Source organism: Belonocnema kinseyi, chromosome 6, assembly GCF_010883055.1.
Source record: "Belonocnema kinseyi isolate 2016_QV_RU_SX_M_011 chromosome 6, B_treatae_v1, whole genome shotgun sequence".
In the NCBI taxonomy this organism is placed as follows: Eukaryota; Metazoa; Arthropoda; class Insecta; order Hymenoptera; family Cynipidae; genus Belonocnema; species Belonocnema kinseyi.
The window spans coordinates 8,927,001-8,949,148 of NC_046662.1; the positions used below are offsets into that span (position 1 = coordinate 8,927,001).

The 22,148-nt window shown below is 27.4% G+C and overlaps 1 protein-coding gene across 1 annotated transcript in view; it reads right to left on the reverse strand.

Moving 5' to 3' along the window:
- LOC117174921 overlaps positions 1 to 22,148 on the reverse strand; it is a 63,872-nt gene that overhangs the window by 2,538 nt on the left and 39,186 nt on the right. The window contains exon 3 of the mRNA XM_033364378.1: positions 9,002 to 9,122. Coding sequence (XP_033220269.1) covers positions 9,002 to 9,122 — 121 coding nt within the window. The remainder of the gene's footprint in view (positions 1 to 9,001; positions 9,123 to 22,148) is intronic.

Genomic DNA, 22,148 nt, shown 5'->3' on the forward strand with positions numbered 1-22,148 from the left:
GTTTTATAGAAAATTCTTTTCTTTGACTTGAAGTTTTAACAGTTTGGTTTCAAAATTCATCTCTTCAGTTAAAAATTAAAGTATTAATTGAAAAAACGTTTTTTCTCAGTTAAACATGAACTCTTTTGTCGATAAAATTTATGTTTACGGTTCGAAAATAAAATTTTCTTAGAGAAAATTCGTCTTTTTGGCTTGAAAAATCAACACTTTAGTTGAAAATTCATCTCTTCAGTTGAAAAATGAATTATTTGGTTAAAAAAACGTTTTTTCTTAATTGAAACTTAATTTTTTGTTGTTAAAAATTTGTATTTCCTTGGTTTTAAATTAGGTTTTTGTCGAAAATTCATGTTTAGGGTTTGAAAATTAAATTTTCTCATAGAAAATTCCTCTTTTTCGCTTGAAAAATCCATAGTTTGGTTAAAAAGTCATCACTTCAGTTGAAAATTGAAATATTTGGTTGAAAAATATTTTCTGAATTGAAATTTAATTTTTCTGGGTCAAATATTCGTATTTTCTTTGTTTTAAATTAAGTTTTTATTAAAATTCATGTTTACGGTTTGAAAATAAAGTTTTCTTATAGAAAATTCGTATTTTTGATTTGAAAAATCAACAGGGTGACTGAAAATTCATCTCTTGAGTTGAAAATTGAAGTATTAATTGAAAAAGCGTTTTTTCTTAGTTTAAAATTAACTCTTTTGTGGAAAATTTGAACTTTCAGATTGAAGAGTTAATTGATTTATAGAAAATTCGTTCCTTTGGCTAGAAATTTCAATATCTTGGTTCAAAATTCATCTCTTAAGTTTAAAATTGAAGTATTTAGTTGAGAAAAAGTTTTTTTTTTGCTTGAAATTCTATTTTTTTCAAAAAATTCTTATTTTCTAGGTTGTAAATTTAATGTTTGTCAAAAATCCATATTTGCGGTTTGAAAATTAAATTTCTTTGATAGAAAACCCGTCTTTTTGGTTTTAAAATGAAACAGTTTGTTTGTTGGAAATTCATCTTTTTACTTGAAAATTAGAGACCTTTCTTGAAAAAGCGTTTTTTTTTTGTTGGAAAGAAATACTTTTCTTGTCGAAATATCGTATTTTCTGGCTAAAAATTAAATTTCTTTATAGAAAATTCCTTTCGTCGGCTTGAACTTTTAACAGTTTATTTAAAGATTGAATTGTTTTATTTAAAATGGATTTCTTTAGTTGAAAATGTACTTTTTTGTTGTATTTTTTAAAAGTGTTTGTCGAAAATTCATATTTATGATTTGATAATTAATTTTTTAAAATAGAAAATTCACCTTCTTAGCAAATTTTTGTTTTGGAATTCAACTGCTTTTCATTGATAATAAAAATATTTTTGGGTTAAAATATCAACTATGTAATACATGTTTACTTTAAAATTAATTTCTTTGGTTAAAAATTGAAGTATTTTGTTAAAAAATCGTCCCTTCTTGGTTGAAAATTTACTTCATTGTAGAAAATGTATATTTATGGTTTAGAATTGAATTGTTTTATAAAAGATTCGTCTTTTTGGTTTGAAACTTTAACAACTTGTTTGAAAATTCAACTATTTGATTGCAAATATACTTTTTCGTTGAAAATTTAACTGCTTTGTAGAAAAATTGGCATTATGGTTTGAAAACTCAACAATTTCCTTGATATTTTTTTAGTTTTCTTCGTTGAAAAATATTTGTTGGCTATTTCGTATTTTTTGGATGAATTCAACTATTTTTTGTATTAAAAACTAATATTTTGTTTGTTTGAAATATCAGTTGTGTAATACATTTTTCACGGAAAATTAATCTTTTAATTGAAAATACATATTTTTGGGTTGAAAATTTGATTTTTTGAAAAGCAGAATTTTGAAAATCTCAAAATTTCAACTTGACGAAATTAGTAAATTCTGGAAACTAGTAAATTTACAAAATTTCTTATTATCAAAATTTGAAATTCCCACACAAAAAAAAAGATCTAAAATTAATATTTGAAATTTTGGAATTTTGAAAAGTATGTAATTTCGGGAATTTAATTGATTCGATAAATTTGAATTTCTTAGTAAACATTTTCGGTAGTCTTAAATTCGTTTATTTAAACAAATCATAGGTGGAAAACATTTTTTGGTTGATAAATCTACTGTTCTGTTTAAAATTCGTCTCTTTAAGTTAAAAATTCAACTACTTTTTTAAAAGATTGAACTATTGGGTTGAAAATGAACTTTTTTTGTTGAAAATCTACGTATTTTGTTTGAAAATTCGTCTATTTTGGTAGAAAGTTAATTTTTCATGTTTGAAAATTAAACTGCTTTGTCGAAAATTCGTCTTTTTGCCTAAAAATTCAACTTTTTTGTCCAAAATTAATTTTGTTGTCTGTGAAATATTGAAATAATTCGTTAAAAAATCATTTTTTGTTTGGAAAAGCATCGTTTTAAGTGAAATTTCATCTATTTGATGGAAAATTTAATTACTTTTTTGAAAAATCGTTTTTGGGTTAAAAATTTAATTTTTAACAGAAAATTGAATTATTTCAGTTCAAGATTCATAATTTTAGTTCAAAACTCATCTATTTGGTCTAAAATCATGTATTTTGTTAAAATTTAATATATTTTTGTTTACAAATTAATTTACTTTGATCAAAATTAAACAATTTGAAAAAAATTTTTCTTTAAAAAAGCACTTTTTATTTTAAATAAAAATTTATGCTGCTTCTGTAATTTAAAAAAATTTGATTTTTTAAAAAAAAGAAAATGAAATACAAAAAATATGTTTCATAATTTTCCGGGGAAAACAATATATTTCTGCCCCAAACAATGCCGTGATATTCGCGGCATTTTACTAAAAATAAAAAAAATAAAATGTATAATAATGAAACCGGCCCTTTAAAAAAAATTGATTGATAAATTTTAAAGGAAAAAATTGCCGAAAATACGGTTATAATTTTATTTTTGCTTATTTTTTTCCTTAAAAGTTAACATAAAAATCGATTTTTTTGTTTTAAAAGGGAAGTCCACTGACAGAAAAAGTGTTCCTCAAATTCAACAAGAAATTTATTCGTTTTCTAAATTAAAAATCTTAAAATTTAATTTCACCCGAGAAAAATTAAAGCCGATCAGCAAATCCACTTTTTCATTATTTTTTTAAACTTTTGGCAGGCCTGAACATTCGATACGTCGGAAAAATACAGAATTATCAGAGAAAAATGGTTTAAAATCATATTTAAAATAAAATAAATTTTTGAAAAGAAATTTGAACCTACTTTAAAAATAGAAACAAACATCGAAGATCTCCAGAAGTTAATCCATACAATTCGAAAGGGTAGATTTTAATTCTTTATAATTTAGACTTTTTTTTAATTTTCTAAACAGTAATAATTTTTTACTGTACGATTAGGCAGGCAAATATATACATATAATTTAAAGTTATTTAGTAAAATACTTTTTATAAATTATAACTACGAGAAAAATGTACAGAAATCAATGCAACCATATTAAAATATATAACTATTTAAAATAAATCTAAAAATGAAATTAACAATTTGGCCTTTACTCTCATTTTTGTCCATATCCAGAATATTTTAATACATAAATGGGTGGTCCGAAAAAATTATTTTTCAAAAATGGTTCCACTAAAAATGGTTCCTTTTGGTAAGTAAAATAATTCTTTAAGAGCGTCAATTTAATAAATAAGCAATGTTTTCCAAAAAAAGGGTTTTTATAAATGTTTCTTAAATATTTATGTTAAATTATGCCAAAAGTCAGGGGACATTTTGAAAAGGAAAGAAAAACATTTTAGGCGACAAAATTTTAACTTATGGTTTATTTTACAATCTTTATTTATTTTAATTTTAATTTTTAATTTTGATTTTAATTTTCTCCTCTTTTTTTTGTTGTTAAAAAAAATGAATTCATTTTCCCCCCTTCCCCCCCCCCCTTTCCCGCTTTTTGTTAAAATTTAAAATGTAAAATTGAATGAAGAGTCAACCCCTTTGTTGAAAATTTGACTATTACGTTTTTCATTCAGATTTCATCTTTTCGAGTAAAAAATTTAACGGTTTACCTGATTAAAAATTCAACTGTTTCGTTAAAAATTCATATAATTGGTTGAAGATTTAAATATTTTAGTAAAAATTAATATTTGTTGGTTGCAATTTTTTTTTTTTATTCTAAAGTTTACTATTCCGATTTTGATTGAAAATAGATCGTTTTTAGTTGAAAAATCAACAATTTGGTTGAAAATTTAATTATTTTCTTAAATAGTCATCTTTTTGGCTTAAAAATTTTACTTCTTAGTTCAAAGTTGAACTGCTTTGTTAAAAGCTAATTTTATTTTTTGAAAATTCAACTATTTTATAAGAGAAAAATTTTTTATTGTAGAAAATTTTTTGAACTGAAAATTTAATAATTCTATTTTTGGTTGGAGATTCAACTATTTTGTGGAAAATTAAATTTTTTTTCTTGATTTTGAAAAATTAAAATTTTACTATTTAATTTTTTATTGAAAATTTATTGTTTTTAGTTTAAAAATAAACGGCTTACTTGGTTGAATGTTTAACTGTTTCATTAAAAATTCATTTTATTGCTTGAAGATTCAATTATTTTCTTGAACATCAAATTTTTGTTGCATTTTTTTAATTGAATATTTAAATATTCCGATTTTGATTGAAAATTTATTGTTTTCAGTTAAAAAATCAATTGAATAGTTGAAAATTATCTTTCTGCTTGAAATTCATATTTTCGGTTCGAAAACATAACAATTTGGTTGAAATTTAATAATTTTTAATTGAAAATTCTGGTAATTGAATTTCGGTTTAGAATTAATTTCTTGCTTACAAATTTTACTATTTTCTTGAAAATTTAATTATTTTGTTAAAAACTCATTCTATTGTTTAAGTATTCAACTGTTTTATTGAAAACTCTTTTTTTTATTGTAGAAAATTAATTTCTGGAATTGAAAATATTACTATTACATTTCTGGTTGAAAATTCAACTACTTGATTTTTTATTGAGATTTCAGTTTTTTCAGTAAAAAATGGAACGGCCTACTTGATTGAAAGTTTACCCGTTTCGTTAAAAATTCATATAATTAGTTGAAAAATCAAATATTTTATTAAAAATTAATTTTTTATTGCTTAAATTTTTTTATATTGAAAAGCTTACTATTCCGATTTTTATTGAAAATTGATAGTTTTTAGTTGAAAAATTCTACTATTTGGTTGAAAATTTAACTGTTTTGTTAAAAATTAATGCTATTGTTTGAAAATTCAACTATGTTATTGAAAAAAATGTTGTGTTGTAGAAAATTTTTGGAACTAAAAATTGAATTATTCCAATTTTTGTTAAAAATTAAACTACATATTTGAATTTTATTAGGATTTCATCTTTTTTAGTTAAAAATATAACTGCTTACTTGATTGAATATTCAACTGTTTCATTCAAAATTCATTTTATTGGTTGATGATTCAACTATTTTGTTGCAAATTAAATTTTTGTTGCATGACTTTTTAAATTAAATATTTAACTATTCCGATCTTGATCGAAAATTTATTGTTTGAAGTTAAAAAATCAACTATTTAGATGAAAGTTAAATTTTTGTTTGAAATAATGTTTTCGGGTTGAAAATTTAACAATTTTGTTGAAATTGAATATTTTTTAATTGAATTTTTTGATTGAAAAGTCTACTAATTGTATTTTGGTTTAGAATTAATTCATTGGTTAAAAATTCTACTTTTTTCTTAAAAATTTAAATATTTTTTTAAAAATTCATTTTATTTTTTAAAGATTTAACTGTTTTGTTGAAAATTACATTTTATTGGTTGAAGATTAAAGTATTTAGTAAAAAATTAACTTTTTATTGGCTTGAATTTTTGTTGATTTAACTATTTGGTTGAAAATTTAATTATTTTGTTAAAAAGGCATCTTTTTGCTTTGAAAATTACACGACTTGGTTAAAAGTTTAACTGTTCTGTTAAAAAAAATTGTATTGGATGAGATTGAATTATTTAGTTAAAAATTCCTTTTTTGTTGGTTAAAAATTAGTTTGTTTAATTGAAAATTTAACTATTCTATTTTTGGTACAAAATTGATTGTTTTTAATTCAAAATTAAACTATTTGTTTAAAAGTTAATATCATGCTTGAAAATTCATATTTTCGGGTTAAAATTCAAAAATTTCGTTGTAATTTCTTTCGCTTGACTGAAAAGTTCTTCTGTTTGAAAATTCGACTGCTTTCTTAAATAATTATCTTTTTGCTTGAATTAGACTATTTTTAATAAAAGAATTTTATCATTTTTTATTAGGAATTCTTTTTTTTTTAATAAAATGTTTTGTTGAAGATTCATAATTTCAGATGAAAATTCAGCTCTTTGGTTGAAAATTTAACTTATTTGTTGAAATTTTAAAAAAATAAAAAATAATTTTCCTAAATGAAAATGTAACTATTCTATTTTTTCTACTGCTTTCTTAAATAGTCATTTTTTGTTCGTTTTTTTATAGAAAATTCGTCCTTTTGGATTAAAAATCTTTATATTTTTGGGTTCAAAATTCAACTGTTTTGTGGAAATGACGTTTTGGATAAAAAATTTATTTATTAATTTGATGTCCTTTGTTGAAAATTAATTTTTTTTTGAAGATCCATCATTTCAGTTAAAAATGTAAAACTGTGGTTAAAAATTTATTTATTTTGTTGGGCATATGTTTTTTAGTTACAAGCTATTTTTTTTTTTAAATGAAAATTTAACTGTTCTGTTTTTGGTTGAAAATTGATCTTTTATGTTTAAAAATTTAACTATTTGGTTAAAAACATGATATTTTCTAGTCGGAAATACATCTGTGTAGGTTGAAAATTTAACTAGTTGGTTACAAATTTAACTATTGCGCTGAAAATTTAATTATTTTGTAGGAAATTTCACTATTTTGTTAAAAACTGATATTCTTTGGTCGAAAATTTAAGCTTATTGTTGAAAATTCATATTTTCGTGTTTTGTAAAAATTTCGTCTTTGCTTTAGAACGTCAACATTTTGGATAAAACTTTTTTCTAGTGACAGAAAAATCATTTTTCATTAAAATTTCGTCTTTTTCGTATATAATAATTTCAAAGAAATTTCTAAGATTTCATATATTATATAAAGATCTCAATGATTTCAGAAAGATTTCAAAAAAATTTCACTAAGATTTCAAGAATCTTTTAAGATATAAAAAAAATATCTAAGATTTCACAAAAATTTCAAAATTCACAAAATTTCAAAGATTCCACAAATATTTCAATGATTTTAGAAGTATGTCGACAAATTTCATAAAGAATTCAAGAATTGTTAAAGATTTCACGAAAAGATTTCAACATATTTCTGAAGATTTTGCAAACACTTAAAAAATTTCCAAATATTTCAAAAGACTTTATTGAAATTTCGAGGATTTCTACAGATTTCACGAAAACTTTAAAGATTTCAAAAGGTTCTTAGATTTCTCAAAAAACTTGAAAGGTTACAGAGATATTTCAAAAGATGTCTAAGATTTCCAAATATTTCAAAAGATTTCATAAAGACTTCTAAGATTTAGAAATATTTCAAAATATTTTAAAAGTTTTTGAGGTCTTCTAAAGATTTTAAAGATTCCACAAAAATTTCAAAGAACTCACAACGATTTCAAAGATTATTAAAAATTTTCAAAGATTTCAATGATTTCAGAAAATTTGCAATGAAAATTTCAAGATTTTATAAAAAAGTCACAATAATTTTAAAGATTTTACAATGACTTTAATGATTCTAAAAGATTCCAACGAATTTCAAAATATTTCAAAAGCTTTCAAAGATTTCGTAAACAATTTTAATATTACAGAAACATCTCCAAAGATTTCAAAGATATAAAGATAAAAAAATCTCAAATGATTTGAAAGACTTAAAACAATGTGAAAGATTGTTAAATATTTCAATGATTTAAATGATTTCACCAAAATTTCAAAGAAATCGCTATGATTTCAAAAGATTTCATGAAGATTTTACAAAAATGTTAACAATTTCAGAAATATTTCAAAGAACTTTTAAATATTTTACAAAAACTTCAAATATTTCTCAAAGATTTAAACAAATTTCGAGGATTTCTGTCGAATTGGAGAAAGATTTAAAATAATTTCAGGATCAATAATAATAAGAATAATTAATAATTTCAATATTTGCAAATATTTTTCAACGGTTTCAGAAAATTTCAAAAGATTTGATAAAGAATTCAAAATTTGGTTGAAATTATGTTTTTTAGTTCAAAAGTAATTTTTTTAACTGAAAATTTAATTGCTCTATTTTTAACTGACTATTAATTTTTTCCGTTTGAAAATTTAACTAGTTGGTTAAGAATTCAACTATTACGTTAAAAATTTATTTTGTAGGAAGTTCCACTAATTTGTTAAAAACTCATCTTTTTCGGTCAAAAATTTAAGTTTATTTTTAAAAATGCATATTTTCGTGTTTTGTAAAAATATCGCATTTGTCTAAAAAATTCAACATTTTGGATATCGTTTTTTTGTGATCACAGAAAAATCATTCTTCATTAAAAATTCGTATTTTTTTGTATAAAAATGTATCTCTTTTGGTAGAAATTTAAATTTGTTGTTGAAAATGTAACTGTTTCGTTGAAAATGGACTGTTTTGGTTGAGGATTCAACTATTTTATTCAATTCGTCCATTTTGATTGAAAGTTCAACTATTTTGATAAAAATTCAACTATTTTGTTGAAATTTCGTCTCTTTTGCTTGCAATTTCAACCATTTGATTGTAACTGAAAACGTTTGGTCTACAAATATTATTATTTTTTGAAAATTCAGCTGCTTGTTTGAAAAATAACTTTTTTTGGTAAAAATTGATCTTTTCAGTTGTAAAAGTCAATAGTTTTCTAAAACATTTGAATTTTTACCTATAAATTAATTTGATCTGAAAGAATTTATTTTTCCTGTTTTGAGAGCATTTTGGTCAGTGAAGTTTGGGAGCCATTTTATTTATTTTTTGGACCACTCTAATAAAAAATTACCGTATATTATCAGCCGTGATGAATCCTCCAGAAAAAAATCCACGTTTCTCACGTCCTTGCCTCTTTGGCTCCTTTTTTTGAATTTTTTCGTCCCTGCGAGTTTCCCTCTTTTCTTTATCTCCTATTGAGGAATTCATAATTAATCATCACTTGAAGAATAATTTTTCACGGGGATTTTTGTACTTGGGAGAAAAAGACGACTGTATGGAGGGTGTCTTGTAGATCAATGTGACTGTTTGCTCGATAAAGCTGCGGAAATCTTGGTTGCTATAGAAGAGAAGAAAAGAGAAGAGAAGGAAAAGCGAGAGGACAAAAAGGAAGGATCTTCTTTTCTCCCTAGAGGGGAAAGTGGATTAATTCAGCTCAAGTAAATGTCTCGCGAGGAAAGATTTGGCAAAATTTTTAAAGATTACAGAAAGAATTAAAAAGATTTCAAAAATTCCCAAATATTGTTTGAAAATATTAAAATTAAAAAAAAAATGTGACGAAAAATATTTAAAGGCCTTTTAGAAATTTCAAAAAAATGTCAAATATTTCATAGATTTCACAAAGACTTTAAAGGTTCCAAAATATTTCAGAAGATTTCGTAAACATTTTAAAAATTACATAAATATTTCGAAATATGTAAAATATTTGATGAATATTAAAGATTTCAAAAGATTTCATAAACATTTTAAAACTTTGAAAATATTCCAAAAAATGTTAAAGATTGTGGAAGATGTAAAAAACTGTAATAATAATTTTAAAGAATTTAATAAGATTTCAAATACTACACAAAGATTTTAATTATTTCTGATAGATTTCAAAAGATTTCAAAGAACTCACAAAGGTTTCAAGAACTTTGATGATTTCTGATAGATTTCAAAACAAATTTCACAGATTTCAAGAATTTTTAAAGATATCACAAATACATAAAAGATTTCACAAATATTTTAATGATTTTAGAATTATTTCAAGAAATTTCATAAAGATTTCAAGGATTTTAAAAGATTTCACAAAGACTTAAAAAATTTCAAAACATTTCTAAGATTTTTATAAATTTTAAAAAGATCGAAAAAATTTCAAAATATTCAAAATATTTCGACAAACTTCAAAGAATATGAAAGATTTCAAAGAACTCTCAAAGATTTCAAAGAATTCGATGATTTTAGAAACATTTCGAGTATTTTTAAAGATATCAGAAAAATATTAAAGATTTGACACAAAGATTTCTAAATATTTTAATAGATTTCAAAAATTTTACAGATTTAAAAAAATTTCAAAAAGATTAGAAATATTTAAAAATATTTCAAAGTTAAAAAAAATCAATTTTCAAAGATTTCAATGGCTTTAAAGATTTCAGAAAAATTAAAATGAACTCACAAAGATTTCATAAATCTTTAAAAAATGAAAAAATGTCACAATAATGTTTAAGATTTCATGAATTTGGCGAACACTTTTAAGATTACAGAAAGATCTGAAAAGATTTCAAAGAGTTCAAAATGATAAAAAAAATTTCAAAAGATTTGAAAGATTAAAAAAAATTCAGACTGTTGAAAATTTCAATGGTTTTATTATTTTACCCAAATTTTAAAGAACTCACAATGGTTTGAAAAAAGATTTCATAAATACTTCACAAATATCTCAATTATTTCAGAAAGATTTCAAAGAACTTTTAAATATTTTACAAATATTAAAAAAAAATTCGAGGATTTCTGTCAAATTTCATAAAGATCTTAAATAATTTCAAGATTAATAATAATAATATTGCTAATAATAATGCTCAGTGAGCATCGGTGGCTCAGTTGGTTAGATTCTCGGACCTCATCTCGGAGGTCTGGGGTTCGATCCCTGAGCTGGTACCTCTGGAAATTTTTCTACGTACCTTAACCGAGGTTCTGGTGGTTCGGAACCCACCTTAAGCTGCAGGTCCCCCCATCGTTTACTTGACTGCTACCCAGTCCGTCAATGATGGGGTAAAACCCACTATTTGTCCAATATGTCGGGGCACACTGCTCTCATCAGATCACTTCATCGCATTATAAAAATGCGTATGTGACTGGTGATATATACCGGGACAGCCCCGTGTTAAATAATCAAAAATAAAATCCAACTCTAACGAAAAATGCCTTCCACATGTTAGGCAGTTACCATCTTAAGCCTGTGACAAAAATTAATTGTTTAAAAGAATTAATTTTTTAACAATTAACAATTAATTGTTTAAAACAATTAATTTTTTTAGTATAATAATTTAATTATAATATAATAATAATAATAATAATAATTATTATAATAGAGCCTCGGTGGCTCAGTTGGTTAGACACTCGGACTTCACCTCAGAGGTCCGGGGTTCGATCCTTGAGCCGGTACCTCTGGAAATTTTCCAATGTACCTTTACCGAGGTTCTGGTGGTTCGGAACCCACCTTAAGCTGTAGGTCTCCCCATCGTGTACTTGACTGCAACCCAGTCCGTCAATGATGGGGTAAAACCAGGCTTTGTCCAATATGTCTGGGCAAACTAATCTCATCATATCACTTGATTGCATTATAAAAATGCGTCCGTGACTGATGATATATACCGGGACAGCCCCGTGCAAAAATGATCAAATAAAAAATCCAACTCTAAGCAAAAATGCCTTGGACATATTGGGCAGTATAAGCCTGTGACAACATTTCAACACTGGAATGTTTTTTATAATAATAATAATGAAAGAACCCTACCGAAGGTGTTCCGCGTTGATGTCGCGGTAGGGCTTGAGCTTTCCTCTCACGACCTTGACGGCAATGTTGGCGGTAGCATTGCTACTGACAGGGTTTCCCATGCTAAATAGGTTGATAACGAAGAGGAAAGGGACTAAGTAGAACACCAAAACCCATCAATGAAAAATGGAAAATATATTAAAGATTTTGAAACGCTCGTCGCTTCCTGAGGTTCGTTGGGGTGCCCCTGGAGCCGCAGCTGGGGGCCACAGCATGCGGGACGGTGGCGATGTTGAGCTGCGAGATGGTCAGGCAGATCTCACTAATCAAACAGCTGGCCAGCAAGAACGTCTGCGACAAACGGTAGGCATTGGAACATCAATTGTGCCTGCTGAGGATGCTTTGGTTAGCGCTAGCTATTTGCATCCAGCCACCTCGGCAGAAATACCGTGAGAGAGCATCAATTGGGATACCACAATGAAAGAGGAATTGGTGCGTCTCTGTTACGAAAGTGCGAAGTTTGATTCAAAAATGGAAAAAGGATACAATTTAGGAACAAAATTTGCTGCAAAGTATCCTAATATACAAAAAGTCGCACTAAGAGATCTTGTCGCTAAGGTGAAGGACATCAGGACTAATCTACATGTTACAGAAGAACGAGCAATGGACATTAAACAACAGGTTGACTTGGCGTGGAAAAACCACGGCAATGAATATCAGTTAGAGAAAGCCGCGTCAAACAGTCAAGCAGGAGCAATTTATGTTCTTCCTCAACCTACTGATGATCCAACACCACCATATCCTCCAGAGGTTTATGACCTTATAGAACCAGAGGCAGAAGTAGAGGTTCAGCAACCAAAAAAGCGACGAAAATGGACATACCATATGAACAGAGATGTTATGTGCTTTTATTTTTTGGCAGAGAAATGTGGGCAAAGTGTGAGGAGAAAACATCATAGACTCTTCTTACCTAAATACCCAGAGCTAGCCACAAAAATAAATGAGCAGAATCTGGAAGATCAAAAATGCTCAATATCTGTAAACAGACTGCTTTCGGCTGTTGAAATAGCTGCTATCAAAATGGAAGTAGAACGGCAGCTTCCTATTGATGAGTTCGCCTTGGAAGATGTGGATAACGAAGACTTGATTGATGCTGAAGGCCATGCTTTACTAGAGTTCAGATTTGTAGAACTAACACTAAGACATTCTCTGCCCAAAGTGAACATCACAAATGATCTGCGTGCACTAATAGCACATCTCGACAGCAGGGTTTTACCTACGTATTTGAAAGTAGCACAAACTGCGTTAGAGGTACAAACTCTTGTATACTGTGCAGCTGTGGCAACCGTTAGAACGTTGGGCCGGAAAACTAGGCCTGCAATGCAGTTTTTGTCCCAACAAGGGATCGAGATCCACCATGGAAGATCAGTTTGTATATGAATGTCAGCAAAGAAAGGTGCAAATTGGGTCGTTTAACTCAATATAAAAAAGGAAATAGAACCAGAATCATCCACCCTCGGTACATCGACACATTAACACCAGAAATATTGGATGAAATTTTAGACTCTCAACGACAGAGACTTGATGTTCTTACTGCCAGACTGCGTCGGTACAAGAAAAGTAATGCACGAAGGCAACAAAATCAAAACTTTCAGACAGATGAAAGAAGGTTCTATCGTGAACTGAGAGTTAAGCCAAATAACCACCAAGACACCGAAGTCCCTCAATTGGGAGTGATGACTAACTACTGGTTGGGTGTTTGGGGAAAAATGAACAGATGCAATTTGGACATTGCGTGGTTCAAACTAGAGGAAGCAAGGGCAAGCAATAGCCCTGAAATGCATCTGACAAATATCACAGCTTTGGATGTTTCAGCGGTCTTGAAAAGGGCAAGTAATTGGAAAGGTCCAGGTCCGGACATGGTGCACAACTTCTGGTACAAGTACCTGATGAGTTTGTATCTTGCGTTGGCAAGGTGTTTTCAGAAGATCATTGAACACCCAGATCTGATGCCAGGTTTTATGCTCCAAACTACGTATATAATACCAAAAAAACCAGACGCTCAAAATCCATCTGACTTTCGACCGATAGCCTGTCTTCCAACAATTTATAAATGTCTTACAGCTATCATTGCAGATAAGGTATATTCTCATTGCAACGAGAAGGACATTCTTACAGAAGAAAAAAAAGAATGTTGTAAAAGCTCATAAGGCTGTAAAGATCTAGTCAATATAGACGCTGTTGCCATGACCCAAGCTCGTAAGCATCAACGGAACTTACACATGGCATACATTGACTACAAGCAAGCGTTTCCTTCCGCGCCGCATGACTATTTGCTTGAAGTCTTAAAACTTTACAAAACCTGCCCACGCATTATTGACTTTCTAAGCCATGCGATGAGGCTCTGGGGTACAAGAATCAAGTATTTTGATCATGGACAACCAAGGATAACTAGATCAATACGCTTTACGACGGGTATATTTCAAGGAGACTCTTTCAGCGCACTGTGGTTCTATTTAGCGTTGAATCCATTGAGAAAAACACTAAACAGCATGTCTTATGGGTTCAGAATTCATGATAATCAGGATGGTCATCAAGTGACCCATCTTCTTAACATGGATGACCTGAAACTGTACGCTAGTTCAGGCCAGAAACTGCAGCAAGTGATCGATGTCACAAAGCAGTTTTTCAATGATATCCACATGGAGTTCGGACTAGATCAATGTAGAACAGTGCATTTAATCATAGGGGAATTAGGGACCCCAGAGTTAGAGAACAAGTTCGAAAATGACATCGAGGCAATGGCTGCAGGCGAATCATATAAATATCTGGGTATTCTTGAATCTAAGGGTATTCAACATACGATAGTTAAGACAAGCCTAACGATTGCCTTCACTACGAGACTCAGGTTAATTATGAAGAGTTTTCTCAACTCGGCAAATAAAAATCAGGGCGATCAACACATAAAATGGTTTAACACCGACCTTGAAAAGTTAAACAGAATTGTTTGTGTAGAAATGACGAAACACCGAATGCACCACAGAAATTCAGCGACTGAAAAGGTAGTTCTACAACGGCATTTAGGGGGTAGGGGCGTTGTAGATGTCAAAAAACTGTGTGAGTCACAAGTTATACATTTGCGAGACTATTTTAACAGCAAACGAAATGTTGCGCTTTACAGTACCATCTGCCAGGCGGATCTTGAGAACACGCCCTTAAATTTGTTCTCAGGTGGGGCCTTGAATATCAGGGCAGAGACCATAGAGGAATTAGAAATACGATGGAGGCAGAAAGTCATCCATGGCGAGCAACCCAACACGTTAGATCAAAATGAAGTGCTTAATGAGGCTTCTAATGTTTGGTTAAGAAAGGGTGTTCTGTATCCAGAGACGGAAGGTTTCGTCATTGCAATACAGGACAAGGTTGTCAGCACCAGGAATTATTGGAAACACGTGTTACATCAAGACGTGGTTGACCGGTGCCGATTATGTGGAGATACCAACGAATCCATCGAGCACATTATTGATGGCTGTCGCGTAATGGCTCAGAGAGAATATACGACCTGACATCGTGATGCGAGAAAAAAAAGGTGGAATTTTTATTATGATTTCGGCTACAGCCAATGTGCACGCAAGATGCACTGAAAATCTTGAACATTTAGGAGTCAGTAGGGTTTGGCAGCAGCTCAGAAGGCGGTTTTATTAAACACCTGTTGCATTGTAAGAAACTTTCTTGATCATCAGGAAGCGAGCGATTAAAAACCCGTGGAGTGGCAGATGGTAGCATTAAGAAAGCATCCAGAGGTGACTGTTGTCACCTCCAACGCTCGTGGCCGCTCGTAATTGTATACCTACAACATCATCGCAGGAGGTTTCAACCATCGTATTAAATTATTTGAATTAACTCATAACATTCTAATCTCATCAGTCACTTGACTTAGTCCGTGGCTATGATGTATAACCGGGTTTACCCAAGTAAAAGTTTAATAAAAACACATAATAATAATTTATACTTAATTGAAAATTTTGCAAACATTTTCAAGATTACAGAAAGATTTAAAATATTTCACAAAATTTTGTCAAAAATTTCACAAATATTTTAAAGATCTCAATGATTTTGAGAAAATCTCTAAAATTAAAATGAATTAAGAAACCTTTTAGAAAGATTTCAAATATTTCAAATGAATTAAAAATTCTTAGGGATTAAAAAATGTCCCAAACATTTTAAATATTATAGAAAGAGTTAAAATATTTCACAAGGATTTCAAATTATTTTATATATATTTTAAGGACTTTTAAAGATTTCACAAAAATTTCTAAGATTTCACAAAGATTTCAATGCTTTCAGAAAGATTTTACATATTTTTATCCAGATTTGATAAGATTTCAATGATTTTTAAACATTTCACAAAGACTTTACGGATTTGAAAATATTTCAGCACATTTGAGAGGATTTTAAAGATTACAGAAATATTTAAAAATATTTCGAAGATTTACAAGTATTTTGATATTTAAAAGATTTAAAAATATTACACAAAAATTTCAAATATTTCAAAAGATTCAAAAGATTTCAAGGATTTTGTAAAATTATTACATATCACACAACTTTTTAAAAAGATTTTCAAATATTTCAGAAGATTTCAAATTTTGAAAGGAATTTTTTTAAATTTCAGAAAGATTTTAATCATTTCAAAAGATTTAAAATTCCTTTAAAAAATGTAAAAGATTTTACAACAATTTTAATGATATTGGAAACATTAGAAGAAATTTCTTTATAGTTTAAAGAATTTCACAATCACTTCAAAGATTTCCAAATATTTCAAAGAATTCAAAAATATTTCAATTATATTTCATAAATATTTGAAAACTATTTCATAAATATTGATCTCGAAAGATTTCCAGATATTTCAGAATATTTCTAAAAATTAAAAATTAAAAAAAATGTTTCAATGATTGCAAAGATTTCAAATATTTTAATGATTTCATTAAGACTTTAAAAACATTACAAACTATTTCATAAAGATTTTAGAGATTTTTAAAGATTTCAAAATTTTAAAAATATTTCGCAAAGACTTTCGAAATTACAGAAGATTTCCAACTATGTCAGAAGTTAAAAAATTTCAAATATTTTGAAATTCGCCGTAAAGTGCTTCACAAAATTTCTGAACTTTTACAGGTTGTCCAGTTCTTATTGCAACTTTCTAAAAACTTCACCTCTTTTCTCTAGTTACAATTGAGGAACTTGAAAAAGATTTTAAATGTTTTAAAAGATTTGAAATTTTTTAAAGGATCTTAAAAGATTTGCATAAGATTTCAATGATTTCAGAAATAGAAAAAAGTTTTGTAAATATTTCTGAAAAATTGCAATGAAATCAGAAAGATTTCAAAAAAAGTAATAAAGATTTCACAGATTTCTAAATATTTCACAAATACTTCAAAGATTTCATAGATACTTCAAAGATTTTCAAACATTTCAAAAGATTTCGTGAATATTTGAAGGATTTTCAAGGTTTTTACAAAAATTTCACAAATATTCTAAAGATTCGAAAAGGTTTCAAAATGTTTAAAAGATTTTAAAGGATTTAACAAAGATTATTTTTGTTTTAAAGATTTCAAAGATTTGTAAGATTAAACAAAATTTCAATGATTTTAAAGATTCCACAAAATTTCAAAGAACTCATGAAGATTTCATAAATATTTGAAAACATTTGATAAATATTTCAAGGATTTTAAAGACTTCACAATATTTTTAAAGATTTTACAAAGACTTTCAAGATTACAAAAAATGTCTAAATATTTCAGAAGATTACTAAAAATTTCAAATTTTTAAAAATGTTTGCAAGATTTCTCAAAGATTTCAATGATTTCATAAAGACTTCAAAACATTACTAAATATTTCATAAAGATTTTAGGGGATTTTAAAGATTTCACAAAATTGTTAATTATTTCGCAAAAACTTTCAAGATTCCCGAAAATTTCCAATTATGTCAAAAGTAAAAAAAAAATTTCAAATATTTTCGAATTCGCAGTAAAGCACATACTTTACAAAATTCCTTAACTTTTACAGGTCTTCCAGGTCTTGTTGCAACCTTCTAAAAACTTTCCCTATTTTCTCCAGTTACAATTGAGGAATTTGAAATCAAAGAATTCAAAAAGATTTTGATTATTTCGGAAGATTTGAAAATTTTAAAAGGATTTTAAAAGATTTTAAAAAGATTTCAATGATTTTAGAAAAATTAAAAAAAAATTTATAAATATTTCATAAAAATTTCAATAACATAAGAAAGATTTGAAAAATGGTCATGAAGATTTCAAGGATTTCACAATCATTTCAAAGATTTCCAAATATTTCAAAATATTACATAAATATTTCAAGGGTTTTTAAAGATTTTACGAATACATAAAAGAATTCTAAACATTTCAAAAGATTTCATAAATATTGGAGAATTTTTAATATTTCACAAAGATTCTAAAGGTTTGAAAAGATTTAAAGAGATTTCAAAATTTTTGAAAGATTTGAAGGATTGCGGGGATTTTTGTACTTGGGAGAAAAAGACAAGTGTTTTGAGGGTGTTTTGTAGATCAGTATGACTCCATGCTCGATAAAGCTGCGGAAGTCTTGGTTGCTACAGAAGAGAAGAAAAGAGAAGGGAAGAGAAGGGAGCAGAAGGGAAGGGAAAGTCCTAAAAAGGAGGGACGGAAGGAAGGATCTTCTTTTCTTCCTAGAGAGGAAAGTAGATTAATTCAGCGGAACTCGATGTCTCGCGGGCAAAGAAAGTAGGAACTCAGACAGCAGAAGAGTTATAGAGCTTTTAAGCAGCCAGTGCGAAGGACGGTTTGCTATCCATCTCTCTTAACGCGTGGATGGAAGCGACCCTTTATGCATCACTCGGTGAAAAATTTCTCTATTTTATCAATAATTTATTTTATAATATAATATATTTTATAATATATATATAAATAATTTATTTTATCAATAATTTTTTCAATGCTTTTTCATTTGCTTTTCATAATGTTTTCAGCAGTTTTCAAGTCTTAAGAAGGTTGCTACAAGACTTTAAAGACATGAAAAAATAATATGATTTTGTAAAATACTTGACGGCGAATTATAAAATCCTAAAATGTTTTTGAAATCTTTTAAATTATTCGAAATCTTTTTTTAAGTGTTTAAATATTTGCGAAATCTTTTCGAAATCTTTAAAAACTTTTGAAGTCCTTCTGCAATCTTTAAAATCTTTGCGAAATCTTTATAATCTTCTGAATTATTTTGAAATCATTGAAATCTTTAAAGGATTTGTGAAATCTTTGAAATCTTAATGGAATTTTTGAAATTTTTGAAATTTTCGCGAAATAATAATAATCTTTTGAAATCTTTTTGTATCATTTAAAATTTTTTCGACATCTTTGAAATATTCTGAAATATTTGTGAAATCATTTGAAATATTTGAAATATTTGTGAAATCTTTAATAAAATTTTTTAATCTTCATAAACTATTGAGATTTCTGAAATAATATAAATCTTCAACAAGGTTTGAAATTTTTTTAAATCTTTGAAATCCTTAAAAAATGTTTAAATCCATTGAAATCTTTGAAACCCTTTCAGCTTTTCTGAAACCTTTTGAAATTTTTAGAAATTCTTAAAATTCTTTTGAAATCTTTGAAATCTCCTGAAATATGTTAAAATAATTGAAATATTTAAAAATCCTTGAAATGTTTATGAAATTTTTTAATATCTTTCTGAAGTTATTCAAATCCTTACGAAATCTTTGTGAGTTCTTTGACATTTTTTTGAAATATTTTGAAGTAAATCTACAATATTTAAAATGTTTGCGAAATCTTTGAAAGTTTCTTAATGATATTTAAATCATTGAAATCCTTAAAGTGTTTGTGAAATTTTTGAAATTTTAGTGAAATCTTTAAAATTCGATATCTTAATGGAATCTTTTGAAATCTTTCTAAAATCGTTATGAAATTGTGAGTTCAAACAAATGTTTGTGACATCTTAAAATCTTTAAATATCTTTGAAATGTTTTGAAATGTTTTGAAATTTTTTAAATCTTTGAAATATTTTGAAATCTTTGTGAAATCTTTGAAATTCTTTGAAATATTTGTGAAATCTTTATGAAATTTTTCTGGATCTTTCTAAAATATTTCTGAGATTATATGAATCTTAAAATCATATAAAGCTTTAACAATATTTGAAATTTTTGTAAATCTTTGAAATATCTGAAATTTTCGTGAAATCTTTAAAAATCTTTGAAATTTGGTTAAATCTTCGAAATATTTGAAAATATTTTAAAATCTTTCTTTGTTCTTTAAAATGTTACCGAAATGTCTGAAATATTTATAAATTAGGTTGAAATCTCTTGGTGTTGTTAAAGTCTTTGTGAACTCTGAATTTTTTTTGAAATCATTAAAAATCCTTCAAATCTTTCTGGAGTCATTTAAATATATAAAAATTTTTGAAATGTTTGAAACATTTTGGAATTTTTAAAGACTTTGTGGAATCTTTTTAAAATTTTGAGAAATGTTTCTCAAATCTTGATGAAATCTCTGAAATGTTGGAAGTTCTTAAAAATTTTTGCGAAATCTTTTAAATATTCTGAAATCTTGGTGAAATAATTTAAGATATTACTGAGATATTTATAAAATTTGTCTTAATGTTTATAAAGTATCTCTGAAATTATTGAAATGCTTAAAATAATATATATCTTTAACAATGTTTAACATCTTTTGCAATTTCTAAAATCGTTTTCAAAATTTGTAAATCCTTGTGAAATTTTTGAAAATCTTTTAAATTTTTCTGAAAACTTGTGAAACTTTTAGAAATCTTTAATCTTTAAAGTGTTTGCGAAATCTTTGAAATCTTCTGAAGTATGTTAAAATAATAGAAATATTTGTGAAATATTTGAATTTTTCGTGAAATATTTTAAAAACATTAAAATCTTTATCAAATTTGTTAAAATACTTCTTAAAGCATTAAAATCTTTAAAAATATTTAAAATTTTTGAAATATTTGCGAAATATTTGAAATCTTTTGAAATCCATTTGTAATTTTTAAAATGTATTTGAAATCTTTGTAATCTTCCGAAATATTTGAAAGCTATTTGAATGTTTAAAGACTTTGTGAAATCTTTTAAAATCTTTTGAATCTTCTGAAATATGTTGAAGTCTTTAAAGTCTTTGTAAATTCTTTGAAATTAATGTGAAACCCTTAAAAATCCTTTAAATCTATGTGAAATCTTTAAATCTGTCTACAGTAATCAATATCTTTGTGGAATTTTTGAGGAATCTTTAAAAATCTTTGAAATCTTTTGAAATCTTTCCTACATCATTAAAATCTTTTTGAACTCATTAACATTTTTGTGAAATCTTACAGATCTTGGTGAAATATTTGAAATTTTTACAAATTATCAAAAAATTTCAGTAAAAAATATCTTTATTTCATCAATAATTTATTTTATGTGATGCTTTTTTATTTACTTTTCAGAATATTTTCAGCAGTTTTCAAGATTTTAGAGGGTTATATTGCATTACCGATCACTGCTTGAACTTGTTGTGCAAGTTCCTTTAACTGATGTTTCAATATCTTTTGTTTCAATCTGGTATACAATAATGATTAGTATTGTTTTTAATTTTACTTTGGTAAACTTGATTTTTCATCATCAGCCACGGATTCAGTCAAGTGCCTGATTAGATAAAGTTACCCAGTGGGCACAAAACTTAGCGACGTCGTTGCGACATCGTTACAACATCTTTACGACAATTTTACGACATCCTATGTAAGTTTCGTTACGTAGTCTTTAAGATATCGTAAAGACAGCGTCAGATCATACGACGTTTTTACGATATCGTAAAGATATCGTAACGACACGTACTTAGGATGTCGTAAAATTGTCGTAAATATGTCGTAAGGATGTCGTAAAGACGTCGCCGAATTTTTTGCCCACTGGATATGCAATGAATTTAATTGCGGCTGCTTATTCTATTAGATCCTATGTAGCCACTTCTAATGATATTTTTATTCTAAGTCGCTTCTTTATAAAATTCAGCCCCTACATTGAAGGTCTTGCACCTATTATGTTGAGTTTTTCTAATGTTTCCTTTAAAGCTCCATATTCTCTGTCGAATTTTTAAGTTCTCTTTTAACGCTCTTAAATGTTAACGCAAAAAAATATGTGGCGTCGTTGCCTCCACACCTGCTACCTCGTAACAAATACTTTGTTGTTTCCTCTCCCAGATAACAATCGTGTGACGCACAGTGCTCGCATGCGTGCGAGACATGACGCACGCATGCTGTCATCACCTGTCGTAATGCTGTGATGGGTAGGTAGAGTGCGTGCGTAATGCGTCTCATATCGCCATCACTTCGTACTTCACGTATGACCGCGCATGACAGGCTCTCTGCGACGCACGCGTGCGTGCATCCTGCAGACAATTAATGATTAATCCCATAATAATCATCTAAT